The 21,896-nt window shown below is 25.3% G+C and overlaps 1 protein-coding gene across 1 annotated transcript in view; it reads left to right on the top strand.

Moving 5' to 3' along the window:
• The window catches only part of LOC114119239 (lachesin-like), a 99,059-nt gene that overhangs the window by 50,851 nt on the left and 26,312 nt on the right, over positions 1-21,896 (top strand). Inside the window, exons 3-5 of the mRNA XM_027980738.2 lie at positions 8,969-9,078; positions 14,273-14,458; positions 15,370-15,562. Of these exons, the coding sequence (XP_027836539.2) occupies positions 8,969-9,078; positions 14,273-14,458; positions 15,370-15,562 (489 nt within the window). The remainder of the gene's footprint in view (positions 1-8,968; positions 9,079-14,272; positions 14,459-15,369; positions 15,563-21,896) is intronic.

The raw sequence follows: 21,896 nt of genomic DNA, 5'->3' as shown, positions 1-21,896 counted from the left end.
AAACAAAACAAGTTAAAAATGATTTCATTGATGCATTTGGTACACTTATATTTTTATTTTGTATTATTATGACTTAAGAACTATTTTTATTTTATTTTATATGTGAGTAAATTGGCTTTTTATACTTCACTTGTAGCTAACGTCGTAATTGCATTTTTCATTTAAAATTTTTTTTTTTTAGTTTTTTGTTATTTGTTATTGATTTTTTATAACATTCTTTTGTTTTTTTCAACAAGTGCGTTACACTCAAAAATTGAAATGTTCACTATGGCGTCAAACTTGGGGTATAGTGACGAAATTTCATTTGGAATTCACATTATTGCTTTTTTACGACTTATTTATTATTATCAATTGTCTTTTAAAGAAAAATTCCCAACTTTCTGTTTAGAGTTTAATTTTAATGACTTGTACAAAAAAAACAACACGTTTAGTGGAATTTATTTATTTAAATATAAATAATTGCGACTTAGTCCAACCTGACCAATAGTCATACATATTAAATATGTAAAACGAAAGTTTCGTAGTTTTTATAATATTATTTGTGTTAAGTACATTATATTATTTGAATTTAATTATGAGGTTAAGTCTCATTTAATGATTAAAAATCATACTTGCGGCTTATATGGCTTATTGACAATATTATTTACTCGTAGGTTATACATTTTAAAACACCTTTTTTTAAATGACCTTTCGATTCATTATGTAAACTTTGACTTAGGTGGTCATCAAAAGTAAGAAACTGATAGTTAATACTAAATAATATCAGGTAAATGTCTACTGAGAAGTCAAATTTTGCGCTCATATTAAATAGCTTTATAACCAACTTGCAAATATTTGGTGGTAGTAGTGATTAATGGACTCATGCCGTGTATAGTGCACGTACGCTCAATAAAACGGTTGTGACATTGATATGGCGTGACTTTATTTGTGTGTAACAATAATAATAATATTAATACATTATGGTTTCGTCAAAACGCGCACTTCTGCTGTACTGTTGTTGGTGACGGTTGCAGTGGTATAGTCACAGTGTTGCGCGAACATCGTGTAAAATGTGCATTCTAGTCACGAGTGTCAGGATATTACTTGCGGCGGCACAGGTGCAAAATTCTCGATCTGACTCTTTACTACGCGTCGTCCCGCAAATGGGTAGATCTTCATAAAATGAATATCTACTGTTATATCTACTGCAGCTTGTGTCCACGAGCTGGGTTAGGTTGAAACGAGTTAAATTATACATTTATAGTTATAGTTGACACTGTTTATAATTTTTTAGATAATTGAACGTAACTCTACACAAAGTGTATGGTTAGTTCTTGTGAATGATATCATTCTAACAATATTATCATAATACTGTAATAATAACATTTTGTGGTCTGTCAATTTGAATTTTATTTAGTTTTCGTCTGTGATAATCAAATGGTAGCGATATATTATTTAGTAAATTCTATATGCCGTATAGTACGGAATTAGCGATAACGCATCTCGTGAAAAAGGTGATGGTTTTTTGGTGTAGAGAAATCTACATACAAAGAATATTGTGATTTTTTTTGTAAGTCATGCCCTATTGGTACAATTTATTTATTCCGTATTAGTGTGTGTGTGTTTGTTTATATAATATATAACTCAAATGTACTGTAGATTAATAGGTATAAATCGAATATTACATAATAACAATATTTTATTTTTATTTGTAATTTTTATTTTGTATTACTTAGATCGGTGTATTTTAATATATGTATTTACCTTTCTTTTGTTCAATATTACTAAAAAAATATTTACATAGTTTCATGAAAAACTAATGATATTTTATAAAAATTGAGTTATCTTATAATTTATATTTTATTATGATTATGATCCATATACACAATACAGGTTACATTTTAGGAATGGTATCATTCTAAAATTATTTTTATCAATAAGAAAAAAAATACCTTTGGTTATTAGGTAACTTTATAATATTTTCTTCATAATCAATCTTATTTCCATATTATTTCCAACTGAAAAATACATTTTCAATTTTTTTAAAACAAATTGTTTTGTATATTAATAAAATAACATAACAAAAAAAAAAAAAAAAAAAAAAAAATACTTTAACAATCTCTACAAAAATAATAAGGAAATAAAGAACTATTTTTAATTCAAATATATTTTAGATTATATCTTACTACACTAATTATTAACGTACCTACTTTAAATAAACATTAGGCCATTACATTCATTTTACTTCAATTATATAAAATGTATAAACTTTCCTATCTAGTTAATATTTGGTTATACAATTTGTACAGATACTATTTCACATAACAATAAATGTATAATTATATATCTTAAATTTAAACTAAACTACATCATTTTTAATTTTGTAGAAATTTTCTTTTTGATAACCATCAGGTATTTAACAATAATAAACTGTTTTTATACGTATTGTAGTTTAATAATTTATTATCAATTTAAATAATCATATTTTAATAATTTATTTTCACTTTTCTGCAATTTCCACTTCAATAATAAATTAATTGTAGTACTATTTAATTTAAATCTGACAATAATTATGTGTATATTGTAGAATAAATAGTATTCCAAACATATTTTTGGTTTAGGAATCATTTTTTGTACAGAGCACTTCAAGTTTAAAAATGATTTATTTTATATGAAACGATATTAACTTACTAAAAAGAATTGTAAAGCTAACGTATAAAACAAATTATGTGGTTTACTGATATTGTTGTATCATAAATAATTCGAAAGCACTTTAGGAGGCAAAGGCTGAAGATTTGAAGGCGGTCCATAGTGCTGGATTTGTTATATAAACTTCTAAAAGAAAAAAATAATTCAGCTTATAGTGGTAAACACACAACATTCTTTTCATCTTTGTTTCATCTTAAAAATTCACATTTCTGTATTTGATCTAATTCGAATAAGTTATTTTATTCAGAGGTTATCGTGTAGATGGCTATTATACAATTCATAATTTTAAATTTTAATTATTGAATACATTTGGTTAAACAATGTAATAGACTTGAATCTTAATATTTTAATGAAACTATATTAGTATAATATAACTAATTTGTTATTATTAATAACTTATTAACTATAGCAATAGTTTATGATTAATATTTTTTATTTAAATATAAATTTCAACAAGTTATGTTTAAAATAAAGACATTTTTATGCAGACTGACTTTTTTGGTTTTGTATAAAAACAAACTTACATTTTTAAAGAGATAAAAATTATTTATTTCCTTCTTGAAGCCCCCCTTAGTTATCCACAAAATGTTACTACTATTTAAAACAAACATTATTTACGAGCATTATGTAATACTTACTTACCTTTTACCCACAGGGTGTTATAAAATAAGATGACTCATTTTATTTTCAAAAGTATGTACTCTAACGAAAATTATAATGTCAATTTTTAATAATTTATGTGTTTGAAACATAAAAATAGTTTTAAAAATTATTAGCTTTCACTTTAAGTTTTGGCATTAAAACTTCTGAAGTAATTATTAATTCCTATTGTCATTGGTTTAAAAAAAAAAATCATTCACTCCGAAATCTAAAATACATTTTATTTATTATGCGTTATTTAATAAATATTAATTCTGAATAGGTTAAAATTAAATTTGATCTTTGACTATGTTATGAGTGTATATTATGCATCATACATAAAAAATATTGTTGACCTTATAACTTCAAAGTTATTTAAAAGTACCTATATGTTAGAATGTTTATAATAACTTTATGACAGATTTCATTGAACAAAATATGTAAAGTTATGCTAAATTGTACAAGTATTTAAGTAAGTTATTAAGTTTTATTATATAAAACTATATATTTACAGATATGAACTATCGGAATAATTGAATTTTTCCTGTTTGTAATAATTAAATGATATTTTTGATTAATGATGTATAAATGTGAACTATATAACAGTTTTCGATCAAAAACTTTTAATTATTATACTAACATTCATAAAATGGGTTTCAGTTAATTATACATATATTTATAGATCTGATTGAGTTTTTGTAGAAAAATAGTACAAGCATAATATTATAATAATTTATTCAAATTAAAGTTAATTTAAGAACTTTTGCTGTATATATATATAAACACATTGGTTTATTTATTTATTATAACGTTTGTATTTTTGTATTTTTTTTTTATCGTGATTATTAAATGATTCGGTATTCGGCAAAAATATTTATTTTTATTTTTATACTGATTGAAACATCGTATTATATTATATTTGTTTAGATAGATATTCTTTTTTTAAATGCTGGTTTGATATTTTTTTTGCATGGTTATAGACTTAAAGTATATTATTTTATAAAGAGGCTGGTATTTAAGTAAACCGAGGTAGAACATTGAATTACTTTGTACAATAAAATATATACAGTACTGAGAATATCATTATAAGTAGCTTATGATCATAAATATATAAATAGCACATTGAATATTTCAAAATAAAGTATGTATCTAAGACTACAAGTTTATATATACTTTATTAAAATTTGTATCATAAATTCGTGAAATAAAAAGGTAATAATAACCATTAATTGATCAATTAATATAATACTTGTGTGTTTTCAAAAGTAATAAAAGATCAGTATTTTTATAAACATCTACTTTGATCTTTTTCTAACGACTTGTGCATCATTAAATACGGTTTTCCGAAGCAGGCGATAAGTTTAATGACCATGTTAAGATTGGCATAATATACACACACACACATATATATATATATATATATTTTTTTTTCAAATAAATATAAATAAAGAACCAAAGTTCGATTATTTGTTATGTTGTTATGGGCAAGTTGACATGGTTCCATTTAAACCGGGAAATTAGTTGCTATTCGTCCTATTCTACTCCCCGCCAGTCGTTTTCCGGCTAAAAGTCGTCGCACCGTGTCCAAACGGGACTCTTATATGGTCAAGGTCCGGTGAAGTCCATTAATTTAAGCTCAGCAGGAAATGTCCTGAACAAATAAATCTCGCCAAGACAAAAACCATAATGTTAGCTTATTGTGTCCCTCAGTTAAATCGATAGGAGACGTGAGACAGCTATATATGGTATTAAAATATCGCTGTTGTGAGTATAGGTGCTGGTTGGGCGGACGGCACTACGCATTTGATAGCCATGCTCACTTCCGGACAACAGCTGTTTAACTATATTGTACATTTGTACCTAGCTAACAAGAATCTCGAGGAATGAAAGTTTTCAAAATGAATTATAAAAATTAAACACTATTCTTGATGGTAAATAAACCGGATGTGCATTGCGGTCGACTCGTTAACTGCCGTTACCCTACGCTATAACAGTGTCAACGCAGAATCTTCAGTTTGACGAAATTACCATAACAAAGAGAGAAAAGTTTTCGGAATTCAATCGCAAGCAATTGGCAATCTGTTACCATTTTTTTTTTATTTCTTTATATACATTTATATATTTATATATATAATCAAAAGAAATTCCATTATAGATGATAAAAAAAAGTGTCGATTTGAATGAGAGACCTTCGCGTTGGTTATATTAAAATGTATTGTCAGTGGAAAACAGCCTGTTTTGCATAATTGAACGAAGAATACATAAGTGGTCCACAAACTGTATATTTACTTTTTAGGTGTACAGCAATAATATAAAGGATTGATGAAACAACCCTTTGTTATATAATTTTTATTGAAATTAATATTTGAGGAAAAAAACCGATGACATTAATTTGCCATTAATAACTTTGAGGGCGGAGAAAAGTCCATTTGTAATTATTTCAATGACAGTTGTCCCGTCGACGACAACAATCGGAAACAAGCTATACACACCTATATTCTTTCGTTTGCGCGTCTCGTTCAAAACCAATTCATCACAATATCATTTTCGAAAATAATAGAAATAACCATTTTTACGATAGTCCAGTGTCAAACATTTTTATAAGATCGATTTCACGTCGTTGATGTTATTCGTGTATACACCTGCTGGAAAAATTTACGTTTTGACTTTCGATTAAATAAAAGCAGCCAGACAACTGTTTATTCTCTTAAAGCATCGAATATTAGTATACGGTTATTCATCAGCAGCTGCGAATTGTAACCGATAATGCCACCCCTAAAAAACTCTGAATGGGCTCGATGTTTAATTGGATTTGAATAGTGCCTTATTATGTTTCTGAAAACATATACTAGTTAAAAATAATTCAATAGATATTTGTTTATTTATAGCTTACAATAAATTCTTCTCATTGATTACAAATATATAGTTTTTTTCTTATGATTACCAATTTATGTTTCATATCATCTTTTGACTTATATTATGGCATACATATTTAATAATATAATTTCAGTTAATAAATTAAATTAACTTACATACACAGCTCCCTTAAATTAAGCATTTCCTGTTACTAATTTAAATATGATGACAATTATACAAAATAATTTATTCGTTTGGTATTTTTATTTTTACGATAATATTAAAATGTACAGTTTTATAATTTTAATGGAAATATTAATAATATTTGTTCAAAGATTATATTAACAAATTATAATCTAACATAATATATAGGTGTATTATAATTTAAAATAAAGCAATTATAACATTTTTAAAGAAAAAAAATTGAAAATTGCATAATATAAAGGATAAAATATTTTTAAAATAATTTTATTTTTAGAAGTTCTAATAAAAACATTTGCTAAATTTAAAATATTATTACTATTAATATAGACAGTTTTTTGTTTTTGAATTATAACAGAATAAGGTTAGGGTGACGAATAACCACTTAGAATTTAATTTAAAAATTGTACGATACCGACCTGATTGTTTTTTAATTTTTTAACGGCATTGTGCCCGTCTAAATAAATAAGTAAATCGTTTGATAAGAGATTGTTATTTTACTCGTAAATATCCAACATTTTAATTTTAGACACATAATATACATTTATAAAATTTCTTTCTTCTTTTTAGTTTTTAATTCCAGTAATAATAGCTTATGAGAAACCTATTGTAGGTACTATATTTTAAAATTGAAATGATAATATTAAACACATAATATATATTTAATATTTATATGTAATGAAAATTTAATTAATTATTAATTATTTTATTTTTTATTTTTAATTCACTGAAGTAAAATGTATTCAAATATATTATTGATCAAACTAATTATGTTAATATGTACTAAACAATAAAAGTTGTATAGCAACAGGAGTGCTCTATATTCAAAATAAACTCGAATAAAATGCATATAAGTACTTAAAGATCATAAAAAATGTCATCTAAACTATTAGTTTGTTTACTTTTATCTTTTATTTAAACAGCAATTAAGATAGTTGTGCGATACCCTTATTTTTATTTCAAAATACCCTAGTCGGTAAAATACGGGTGGCTAATTTCTTAGTTATAAATCCGGAAAATATCGATATATTTAATAATACATTTTTAGATTCTGAGTAACGAATGTATTGATTTCACAATGATACGTGATTTTGTAAAAATAATTTTGACAAAAAACAAACCGTGGATAATTTTAGGTTTTACACTCCACAAACTGCATTTCTTTATTATTATTATTATTTTTTTTATCTTATTTTATAAACAGAATGAATTACATTGTTATATAACCTTATCATATGGTATCTAACGTCATAAAATAAATCAAACGTTATCAAAAATGTAATAGCTAGTATTCGAAACGTTTCCAATATTTTTAAAAAAACTGAATACGATTTTGTTATATCAATCACCATGAGCATATATATACTTTTATGTATAAAATATATAGATTAGTATTAAGCTGTAAACAGTGTATTTTACAATATATCAATGTAATATTTTATTAATTAAAATGTTGTTAAAAGTTTATTGATTTATGATAAATAATTTTAAGTAAAATAAAATTTTAAAATTTTTAGAATTTTTATTAAATTAGGTCTATCATTCTTTGCTCCAAGTTAACCAAGTTAATAATATTATATAGTATTCAATTTTATCGATTAAATGTTACATCATATAAAAAAAATATCTAACACTTAGGTACTTTATTGTTGAAGTGAGTAGAATAAAGTTAACAAAATGCTATTATTACAAAAGTGTCGATTTGTCAAGCATTATGTGTTATTATTATTATTAGTATGTACAGTTATTTAGTAGATGTATAGCATGTTTAAAATTATTTCATTAGTTGAAACATCGAATATTATAGACTTATAGTTATTCACTGATGTTAATTAAGTTTCTAACTCAGAACAAATATTTAAGATAACTTCAAAGTCTTTATTTTGTTCAATAAATTGTTCAATAGAATTGGAGAGCTTTGAGTTATTTGACACAAATTATATGTTCAAAGTATTTTTATTAAATATATATATATATATTAATTACGATTGATGAAATATTTTAAACATTAAAAAAGAATTAATTCTGTTGACCGTTACACTGTTGTAGTATATGAGTCAATGGCGCAACCAGGGGGGTGGACCCCGGATCAGGACTCCCTCCCCTTGGATCATGCCATAGTATTTATAATTATTTTATATTTTGAAAGTTATCCAAAAGTTTTCATCAAAATGTATTGATTATAATTATTATTAGAGTTGGTATAATAATATAATTGTATTTATCAAGCAATGAAATGTATTTATAATGTATATAGTATATACTCAGAAAGAGAACAGAAAAATAATACATAATAAATAAAAAAATTTCCTGGACCCCTTCTTGAATAAATCCTGGTTGCACCACTGATATGAGTAAATATTTAAATATGTTATTAAAATATTTTACCGCTTCATTAAAAAAATCAGTATTTATTTAATTTAAATAAAATTAAGGCATTTGCCAAATTACTTATTTACGTTTAGATGTGTGATGGTTATAATGAATTATTTTTTTATAATTTATAGCTATAAATTAATGATTTATGTTATATTTATTTATGTATTTTGACGACAAATATTTTATAAAAAATAAATTTCCACAGGCTGTAATGGATATCAACCCAAGTTCACTGAACCCATAGGCAACATTACTGTACCGGTTGGCCGAGAAGCTTTGTTTACGTGTTACGTGCATGGCTTAGGTGGTTATAGGGTGAGTATTATTTTTTTGTTTATATTATATTATATTTCCATAAGGTATGTTAATACTATTGGATTAGGGAATTCTTTAGGTTTTCGTAATTGATTATAGTATTGCAAATTACTTTATGTAGGGTTGCAAACTCTTGGCTATATCTTAAATTCATTAAAATGTCTAGTTGGATACTCCTTTAATGTTCTCAAGCTATTTAAAGCACAATTAATGAATTCCATAAAATACTATGCGATAAATTTCTATATAGCATACAATATACATGACTATTTATTATTTCTCAAAACCCCCGAGAATCAACTAAAAATATTTATTTCTTCAGTGTTATGAATTCAATGAGTTGTATCCTATAATATATCATAATCATATGAAACTTAATTGAATTCTAAAATTCAAAGTCATAACTGTCTTGATAAAATATGAAAATAATTTTTGATGATTATTGTAAAAAAAAAAAAAAAAATATATATTTTGTGAAAACCTAACACATGTTTTATAATTTTACCTATTATGTGGTCACTGAATGAAAGCACTATATATTTATTTCATAATATTATACTGGGAAGTTTATAATTTATATATAATAGTCAACTAAGTAGGTTTTATACTATTATCATACATTTTTTTTTTGAATTTATAATTTAAACAACTATCATTGAGAATAATATGAGATATTTCATTATTTCATTTAATATGTAACCAAGTTTTTAATTTAAATGTATACGAACTGACTATGATTACCAATGCTTTATTAGTTTATTACCAAAGCAAAAATGATAACAATTAACTACATCAAGTAAAAGTGAAATGGTATTATTGACTTTGATGAACATTAAATTAACGGTATAGAACGCGAGTGAAATATATTTATAAGAACGATTTTCGATCCTGATACGTGCAAAATAAAGGCAAAGGTAAACACAATAATATGAACATAGATAGAGTAAATATTTACACTATAAAAGAAAATGTTATTGTACATTATAAGCTGCGTGTATAAGAATGTATTCCAGAGTTTTTCTCTTAGTAGGGTAACAATTGGTGGAAAAGTGATTTCGCGTGCGATGAAAACACAGAGAGCTAGTCAGAAAGAGAGAATGCGGGAGAGGGTGAGAGAGACGTTAAACCAATAATAAAGCGGGACAAGTAACACGTGTAATATAACGGTGGGTCGGAGATATTATTGCAGAGACCAGGTAGTTATTATTATTTCATGGTGGGCCTGTTTTGCATGGCAAACGATTGGAATATCCGGAGACGAAATTCCGTATACTGCTAGCTTCCTTGAATACCAAAATAGCCTCACATGTGCGCTCACGGCGGAGACGGTGGGTGGCCGTTGGTGTATTCGATGTATACACCCATTGCGAGGATACGACCGGAAAAGCAATTCGAATGCAACCCGCGAGTGATTTATGACACTTTTATGGCAACGACTGTACAAACGTTTGTTAAATTGATATAAAATGACGCGCTCGATTCGGATAAAACGGATAAGTTTTTCAAAGGTTTGTTGACAACCAGATTCGGCTGTCTTAAAATAAATAGGGACTCGTTTCCAAGAGTATCTCTTAGCTGTGTTGTACACTGAGACCCTCGCGAAATTGCACTCTTATTGTTTTTAATATCGATAAGCTAGCTTCAGTCCTTCGGCAAAATGCATATTATTATTGATTTTAATCATAGATATATAATACGGCAGTACAATATGTCTTTAGGGTTCTGACTCTGAAATGAGATAATTTTAATTGGATTAACGCTCTAGGGGCAAAGCCAATTAACTATTAGATATAGAGCCCACAGTGGTTGAGTATACCACTGTGACTATCGCGTGTCTCGACGTCTAGTACTAGAGAGTTCGTCGACAGTGCATTATCTCTTTATTATTCGGAGGAGGAAATCGCTAAATTAAAAAAATACCATAGTTGATCGATAATAAATAGTAAAAAAAACAATAATTATGTTTTTGTCGTATTGATTAGTCATGTTTAACAGCTTTTGTTCGTTGAGAAAAATTATATTTTTACTTCTCAAGATAAACAATTAAATTGACATTCAATTATGCATTTTTTAACTTTAGTTAATAAATTTATCCTGGCGATAAATTGAATGAGTGATATTAATTAATACCAATTTTTTAAATTGAATAACTAATAAAATTTAAAAAAAACAACAACTATAATAATTATGAATAAGTTTAGAAGATATATGGCTTACAATTTAATTTGGATTTTGAATGAAGGACTACGGTAATAGTCTTACAATTTAATATGTCTTATTTTTAAGAAATACTTTTTTTGGGTAAAAAAATAATTATCAAAAAGTTCTATGTTGTATGGTATAGTAAACAAATTAAGTATACACTTGAAATCGTAATTTTTCAAGCTTCAGCATATTGTTTGTCTAAGAAAAAAAGAACCAACCATTTACCGCTGCAAAAATGTAGATGGAATATATAATATATTAGTTTAATTTTGATTAAAATCGCTTTTAAAAAGCGATTATTTAAATGTATTGATTTAAAACATAGTAAATTAACCCCTATCTTGCATTAATGCGAATGAGTAGACTCAAGTGTTTATACTATCATCGATACCTATTTGAACTCTGTACGCAAAATATTTATTTATATGATATACACAATACAATATAAAACACAACCATTTTGTAAATAATTTATAATTAATATTATAAATGACTTACTAGTTACTTGTAGTTATGTATTTAGTTACCTTAATGGTTTAAACAAGTGTGCTTGCTCTATGTGAAAGTTGGATTTTAATTATCATAGGTTTTTATTTTTAAACTTTAAGTTAGATTCTGGTAATTTATTTTTCTGTATTCTTAATAAAAAATAGTTTATATTATTCATTTCTTACTTGTCAAATTTAAAGATTGTTCAAATTATTAAAAAAAAAAGTTTTACAAGAAAAGTGTTTTGTCAGAGCGTTTCGACACCGTTGAAAGTGGAAATATAATATGTAATAAGTAATAACCAAAGAATGTCATATTATTGCGTGTTTGTTGTGTATACATCAGTGACCTGACTATTTAAAAATAATTATAAAGCATGAATTTCCATTTATTATGCTATTAACAAATGTTAAAATAATGTAATATATTTTTAAAAGTGCATTGTTTCAAATATAATTTATTATTTTTGTTACAATAAATTATAATTTATACACATATGTACGTTTTTAAAAACCTAATAACTGCGTATAGTATATTTTATATTGTAATTGCCAATAATATTAATTTTACGAGTTTATTATTGGAGCTTGGTGTGAAAATTTTTATTAGAAAAGGTTAGGATAGGTTAGGTTAGGTTCTATTAGAAAATTTGAGTTTATTGGTGCTTTGGGAAATAAAAAGTATACAGTTCCTAAGATTTCGCTTAATAAGTGGTAAGGACTATCAAAAGACAGTGGGAGAATGGAAATATTTACAAATAACAGTTTAAAACAAAATCTATTTTGTATTTTGTATTTCAGTCGACAAAAAATAGACATATAATGGTACAAGACTTCTCATAAGTTTTTTTTTTTAGTAAAGGCAAAAGTATCCAGGATATATTTACTTATTTAACTAGCGTTTGAAAATTTAAATTTTGAAATGATTCATCTAAATTTAAAAATTACCAATTTTTTTTTTTTATCTGTAAAACCAAATACTATTTTTTTCATAAAATATTTTGATAGAAATTTGAATATATTAAATATACATAGTGGCAGGCACACATTTTTTATAGTAATTTCATATTAAAGTATTGAAAACGTGGACATTTACACACTCAAGCAGTTTTTGAATTTTTAAATGACATATTATTTAAAATGATTTTTGATATTTTATAATAATTTGAAAAATATTGATTATATATACTTGAATCTTTTTGTATTGTAGTTATGTTATATAAATATATAAAAATTATATAGAATAAAATGTTTGTTAAATAATAAATATAATAGATAACATCAGAAACTACCTATCCTAAAAAATATATGCTGATCTGGAATTTACCATCACAGTTAGAATCGTTTTTTGAATATTTATTATATTGATTTATCATAAAATTCAAATTTAACACAAGGAGTAAATATAAAATAAATTGTTACAGAAAAAGCGAATTCTCAAAAAAATCTTTTTATCAAAGAAAAAAATGGAATAAATCCAATTACTTCATGAGCTTTTGATAATAATATTATTTAAATGTAGTATTATATAAAACACAAACAAGTTAATAAAAATGAGCTTTACAGTTATTTTTTAAGACAATGATACACAAATCATAAAATAAATACATTTATTATTAAATAATTGTTGACTAGGTATTTTTTAATCTCTCATCAATTATCATTATACAATAGTGTTTAAACGTGTGTAAAAATATTAACAAATATATATTTCACATTTAATAGCTAATTGTCAAAATAAATACGGAAACTGGTCAACACAGCCACAAATGTTTACTAAGGCATATTACATATCATTTCAACCATTATCCAAATGATAGTATATAAGTCTGCTTAAATGTCCTTTCTACTTTGTCAACCATTCGGTAAACTTTAAGGATTGTTCAAAGCTCTGTTCGACAAAAGACGTGCCGATTGTTTTCAAAGTTTAGCTAAACCAAAGGCTTCACCTTTAGCTAAAGAACTTTCATAAGTTTGACTGAAACCTGATGTTTTAGATTTTTGTTTCTATATCTTAGTGCTTGAAATTTGTTTTACATTTAACTAGATATTAAAATAATATAATAATTTATTATACAGTATACAAATAAAATTGTAATAATTACTATAATATAACATGATTTGTTTGTTTGTTTTTTTTTTTTTTTATCAAAAGATAGTTAAAGATATTCTTCAATATTTATCATATATTATTAAATTTAAATCTAACACGTCCATTACAGCAGTGATATGATATACTCAATGTAAAGTATATTATTACCTCATTGTATACTATATAAAAGGTTAGGTTATATTTTTTACCATACATCTTACATAATATACTTACTTATTTTTTCGAGATAAAAATATAATATTTTAGAATTTTGTCTGATTTTATAATTTATAATTTAATTAATGTAAATTAATACTGCGTAGTTCTATAGACAGATGTATCTTTTATTAATTGTTAGTATTTTATTATATATTTATATGCACATCAGATTTATATTTAATTATTTTAGGTTGGTTGGGTGAAAGCCGATACAAAAGCCATTCAAGCTATACATGACCATGTCATTACGCATAATGCTAGAGTTTCTGTTTCTCATACCGATGATTCAACATGGAATTTACACATAAAAAACGTACAAGAAGAAGACCGTGGTCAATATATGTGTCAAATTAATACTGATCCAATGATAAGTCAGGTAATCCGTTTTAATAGTAAAAGTTAGTATTTATATAAATATGTGATAGGTAATCAATTTGAAAAGATCTTATTATATTTATTTAAATCATAGCTTTTACTAGCCATATTTTTAAAATATGTTGTATGTTTAAGTAGGTTTATCTATTTCATGTTCAATTTAAATAATTTAATTTAATTTGTTTATTTTAAAGGTAATAAGCTATAACAATTAAATATTACGAAATTAAGACATTTTAATTTGAATATAGGTAATGGACTATAGTATCTTAATACTTGAATATGCGTTAGATATTTTTATGATTATCTACACGTATTTTTAATTTTTAATTACATCTTTTGAATGTAATAAGTTGTACATGACTATGGTTAATTTTATACATGTATGATTGTGTATATTTTTTTAATTACAGCAGTTTTAAATATTTTGAATATAATTTGTTTTTGAATAAAAGAAATATAATAACTTCCGAATTCTATTATAATTTAAGTTTAATGTAGGGTGATAGAAACAAACTAAATTAACATTATTTTTACTTATTTTCGACCTTCACAGTAATATTTTCTTATTGCGTTGAAAGATTTCATTAAAACTGCTAATCTTTACACTTGGTTTATTCACTACTATAGTCAATGGAGAAAACGATTTGGTAAAAAGAATATTATTATTAGCTCTTCTGATAGGTTTTTTTTTTCATTCTTAGTTTACTAATATATCATAAATTGTGAAATAAAATGTAATTTTCGATGAAAGTAAACTCAGAAAAATATTTCCCTACAGACCAATGAACAGGAACGTTATGATGCATAGAATTCCATTAACACGATTGACAGTACAATTTTTCTCCCCAAATTAAAAAAAAAAAACATAATATCAAAATCGTTAACATTTTCATTTTTTGTTTTTATTAGATGGGATACTTGGATGTAGTGATACCACCCGATATTATTTACGAAGACACTTCGGGAGATGTGATGGTACCTGAAGGAGGAACTGTGAAGTTAACATGCAGAGCCAAAGGCTACCCAAAACCACACGTTTTGTGGAGAAGAGAAGACGGACGAGAAATAGTTATTAAAGACGCCAGTAGCACTAAAACTAAAGGTTAGTCAATTTGTTTGTTTTGCTTTTTTAAGTATTCTGTCTATATTATTAAACAGTTATTACAGTTTACAGTTATTAAGATAACTTAGACATTCGCTTATTTTATATGTAGAACATTTTATTTTGTGACAAATTAACATAATTTTTTCAATATTTATATTAAAGAATCACATTATTATTAGAAACTAAAAAAAAAATTTTTAGAAATTCAATCATTAATTAATAAATGTTGAAAATATTAAATCACAAATAAAGTTTACCAGTACATTCGTACAATACAATCTTGGTCATTATATTGTGAATATTTGTTGAATAGTATTCGTTCACACAATTTTTTTTTATAGATTATTTTATAATAACGTATAATAACTAAGAATTTGCTTTCTTAAAATTTCGTAAACAATTTATATTTAAAATTTAGTGTATCACGTTTAAGAAAGTAAAGTACACTAATAGTAGATAATATTGGTTAAAACAATTACGACATTTAATTAAAGAATATAAAATCGGATATAATGTGACTCTAGAGAGAGAGAGAAACAAACAGACAGAAAGACAGAGTAAGAGAGAAGTGTATAAGAAGACATTCAAACTTTATAAGGATTATAATTTATGTGTGTATTGTCATTCAAATCCTCTTGATCATTGTGAAATCTCCCAAAACCACTTTTAAGTTTATGTATGGGATGAACTTATATATTACCATTGTAAATTTATTTCTTTGACTGCAGTACTTACCTATTTTGTTGACAGTTTTATCAATTTCAAACTAGAAGTTGATTTAATTTAGAAATTCCGCGTTATCGCTAGAAATTAATTGACTTGCTTAATACGTGCAATTCCAAAATCGATAAATAATATAATTTAATTCAACAGATTTTCAGTTTCATAATAAATCCACACTTTTTAAGTATTAATATATTATTTAAAATGATATTTCATTTTTGGTTATTAGTCGTCACATATGTACATTATAAACCATTCCGCTATTTTCTATTAGCCTTTCATACTCACTTTGTCTGTCGAAATGCATAACAAAAAATCCAGTAAAGTACCATATATTCGTGCATATATTTTTTACAACTTAAGATATTGAGTTCTTTTCAAATCGCTAAAATATCAAAAATTTCAAGTAGGTACTTGGTAAGTAAAACACACATAAACGTATATAATACATATTATATATTATAAATTATAATCTACTACCTTCCATAAGAATATGATAAGAATATCTTTGTGACTATAAATCCGTTACCTTAACCTCTGTCAATTGAAAGATAACAATATTGCCGACCCACAACCATAATATAAATATGCCAGTACAATCAAATTTGTCGAGGAATTTAGTCCCACCGTTGAAAATAAAACTTAATAGGAATAAAAATTAAATGGCCAAAATAACTTTCGTTTTCTTCAAACTTTTTTTTACTAAAAACAAATTATTCGGAATGTATTTTATAAATATTTTCGTCACCATAAAAATTACCAAATTTCATAAAAAACTTATATTAAGCTATATTATATATTATATAATAATTGATTGTTTAATTCAAGTATAGAAAAAAAGTAACATTGACATGTAGTATTTAAGTTTTTACGTACAAAAATTAATATAGTAATATAATATATTAAAAACATCATACCCTCTCTATAGTTTGATATTTTCTAATCTTGTGTAAAACTTTCATTTTTAGAGTTGATAATTAACATATTATCATACTATTTATATAAGTTTATTTCACTCTGTTTCTAATCTTAAAGTGTCACGTGTTTTATATAAAGTATATGATGACTTACGTACAATATAAGTCGTATACATAAAGATTTTATTTCATATTCATTGCATTGGTCATTCAGATTTATAATATGATACTCTTTGTTCAACAAAACATTTTTATAATTAAAAACTTACTAACTCTTATAACGTCACGTATATTACATATACTTTAATTTTAGATTCGAAAAAAAGCAATACCTGCTTCATGACGTTACTGTCACTTAGATTCAGATTGTATTTCGAATTTATTGTTAATCGTATTAGTATGTGAATCCGAGATATATTAACATTTCATAAACAACCGTTATTGATTTAAACAAAAAAGCTGTTTGGTGAATTTAATGAATTAAAATATATATATATCACTTGTCAACGAAATGCATTTTCCATACATGTAAACTTTTTTGTTAACATTATTTTATTTTATATGAATTTATTTTTAAAATAATATTTTTAATAATTTCCGTGCATATATTAATTATAGGTTATTGATTATGAATATGATTCGCATGAAACTCAATTAATGGGTTTTATAGTTTGTTAATTATATTTCAACCAGTGAACTGAACATAATACTCTGAGTTCAGCGGTCTCGTCTGTTCTATTTGAATTTCAACAATCGGAAATATGTGTTTATTACGAAATCATTTTTAAGAGCAAAAATTAATTATGATAGTGATTTTTTCGCTAAACTCTAATGGACGAACTTTGAGTTCCATCGAATCTGTTCTGTCAAACTCTTCGACTAATAAGCTAGTTGTTACCTGCCGCCGTGCATCCGTCTCTGTTGTTCCTGTCAAAAACGTACGTTTTTGCGAATGGCAGTTGCTCCTTGACGCAGCCACAATAGTTCTATTGTCATTATACTTCGTAGACACCAGAGACATGCTTCGTTCTCTTCCGAACATCTAAAATAAAAAGAAAATAAAAAAACTATGTTTTGAAACTCTAGTTTGAGAATGAATATGAACGAAAAAAATAATAATAAGAAGAAAATAATCGATCCCTCTTAATCCCAGTTTTAAACTTCAGATAAAAGTTTCTTTCGTCCCACGTTTTACACTCCAAAGGCTTATTGAAATGCACAGAAACAAAAAAATATATCGTCAGTTGGTAAAAACAATGGAGTCCGATGCAACCAAGATAGGGTAAAAGTATGGATCAGACGGTTCGGATGGCGCTTTCAACCCTCGCAAGAGTTTGGGAGTGGGAAAAATAAAAACAAAAAATAACTCAATGTCATCATTAACATTTCTCGTGATTATATATATTGTTTTTTTTTTTTTGCTTCCTCTCGATCTTAATCGAACCCACAACGTCCTATTGTTATCCGGAATCTTTATAGAACACACAGCGGAATAATACTAGGCACTTTAAAAAACACCAAATTTCATATTCTTGGTCTGTTTTTATTTTTAAATGAAAAGAATGTTTTATTAAGATAAGATGTTAAATAATATCAATATAAAGATGATCAAAATAAATGACGAGGACCTATATAGGTATATTATATATTATTAAACATTTTTTTAGATATGTATTTTATATTTCACTTCAACTTCTTATGTGTGTACTGGTGTTAGGTTGCACCTGTGTTGTAATGGAATAGTGGATTCGTTTCAATAATTATGAATTTCTTATTTTAATCATATATAATGCATTATTTATGGAAAAAAAATTGTAAAAAAAAAACAATGAGTATCATTATTATTATTTTCAACTTTTCCATTTGAATATAGAATACATTTTTATATTATGCAGTTTTGCATAAAAAAGAATAGATCACTGTTTTCTTGTTCATGTATTCCTTCAGATAATGGATCCGAGTAGTATAAATAAAAACCAGTTATGCATAAATAACATTTTAAATATGATTTGTTCAGGTACATAATATCTATGTATATACATATGTTTTATATAAGCTCAATTTTTCAAACTCGCTAGTCACGTTAGCTGGTTCTAATGTTGACCGATGACACAACTTTAAAATATAAATATTTCGTTTACACATCACAATTATATTAGTAATGGAGTTACATAGTATTTTCACAATTTTTCAATGTCTATTATTTATATATATTATTAAGATGTTACTTGTTATTCTCTTATTTTAATTAAATTGTATGACAATGTTTATGCTATGGTAAGTGTATAATCCGCTGTTATAGTACAATGTGAAAAATTATACATTTTACCTGATCATTGTACCTACAGAAAAACCAAAACAGTTAACATTGTAGGCAATTATAATGAAAATCCTATAAAAGAGTTTTTGTTTATAACAAATAACTTAAAACTATTTATTTGTATGTAATATACAATAATACAATAATAATATACAATGCAATTTCAGTAATTTCTTTTTATAGTATTGATATAATAATATAAGTATAAAAACTTTTTCTAATTGTTCTATTTAATTTTGCAACTTACGCCATCGTGACATTTATATTATATGACACGGTAAATAACGTAAATCATGAAAATAACAAAATAACCAGCGATTGTCATAAATATTTATGAAAAATGGAAATATTTGATATTTACTGGTTAATTTTGATAATTTCTAAACAAATAAATAATAAATAAATTTCGTAGGTATAATACTAAAACGCAATTATAAGTCTATATCACAACATTTTTGTATTTCCGTGGCACGCATATTTACTTGAGATAGGTTTCTAATATCTATAAATATGTTTTCGTGCAAGACATCCATTATCTATAAAGAGTAAAAGTACACGTCATCGATAATAAAGTTCGGTTTTGACCTATCATCAAAAAAACTAATATTTATTTTGTATAAATAAAGTATAAGAATTGCATGAGTCTGTGTTGTAGACAGCATTGCAATTTATTGACAATTACAATAGTATTGTTTTTTGGTATTTATTACTAATATTATTATTAAAAAAAAAAAAAAAGAACAGTAGTAAATACTTAATATTTGTATTATTATTTAAATATGAATTAAAATGGTATACGAGTATGAAGAAAACATTTGATGATATTATATTCTATAAGTAATTATTAATATTCCGATAACGTGATGACAGCAAAGTATTTTTAAGTTCATTAGAATACAACTATCATTTAAATCAATTAAAATCGTCATTTAAATCGATATTTTAACTGTTGTTTGTAAACATAAGCTCATTAAACATGTAGTTAACGATACCATACTTAACTATGTGACAAACTACAAACTATTTGTTATCCTCCATTTGACTCATTCTACAATCCAGTCATTGCTGTAAGAAATCAAATTTAGCGCTGAGCTTAAAATAAAATACTATAATATTACAAATGAAACAATAATGGCGAGTTTAAGTCTTTGCATATACTATCAAAAAAAATCATCCAATCTGAAAATAGGGCTGGTTTCAAAACCAATTTTACATAATACCTACTTTTAAAACTAGTGCACAAATCGATTTAATTGACAGGGTGCAGTCAGTGAGTATTAATAATTTCCGTTTGACAATGAGCTATCAAGATTATCTTTAAAAATTTGTTATATTAAAATCTTTAACAAAATATACATGATATAGATACCTCAATAACCATTTTCACAATTTTTTATCATAAATTCAAGATAATTGACGTATACATTTACTCATAAAAATTAAAAATAGATATTTTCGATGTATTATAGGTACCCGCGTAAATTACGAACATTTTTATTTTACGTAATTAACCTTAACATATGTGTATAGTTTTCTGTAGACATACATTTGCATTTATTTGTCTTACATTGTTGCTTACTGTAACACTTGTCATATACTCACATCGTTAACCACCTAGATTTTCTAGACACTTCTTTTTTATCGAAGATATTAATTGGTATCTAGTTTAAATTTGTTGAAGCTTACCTACAGTAATGTTTAGCTGTTACCCGTGTGCTCCGCCCCCGTGGATAGTTGTTTGAAAATTGTGGGGCTGTTTCTTTGTCTTATAGTTATTTCGATTATAAAATGCTATTGAGTATAGATACATACTTTATATCTACGCATAATAATAATAATTTAAGGTGTTTATTAATTTTCGTAAATATACTTAATGTCTAAAGATAATAAAAATAATTTTTTTCTCATATTAATATTATTATTCTTGCAGCCTGGAAATATATTATATAATAATATTATAACGTCGTTAAATGAATAACAATAATAATGATTATTAAACAACAACATCAGGCATGGAATTTTATGGGGTTTCACATCATACAGCCAATCAGCGCACTATTGACTTATTATACTATATTTCTATTGGTTATTATTATTTGATGCGTTTAACATATCTCAACTACTCGAGTCTTAAGATTTAATCGTCAGTCGTGGTAGAACGCAGTGATCTATACATCAAACTCTGCAGGACCGTTCAATGCGCCGAGCCGTTTTCATATCTCATATATACGTCAACAATAATAGTTGATTCATCGTCGATTCAATATATAAATTCTGAGGTGCGTCGTGGGCGATTGTTTTAATAGGTATGCTTTTAACAATTATTTTAATATATTATAAAATATAACACATACAAGTCAAAATTCTAATT

This window comes from Aphis gossypii, chromosome 3 (assembly GCF_020184175.1).
Source record: "Aphis gossypii isolate Hap1 chromosome 3, ASM2018417v2, whole genome shotgun sequence".
Taxonomy (NCBI): domain Eukaryota; kingdom Metazoa; phylum Arthropoda; class Insecta; order Hemiptera; family Aphididae; genus Aphis; species Aphis gossypii.
The sequence above is the reverse complement of the archived record's forward strand: the minus strand, read 5'-3'. Positions and strand labels throughout refer to the sequence as shown.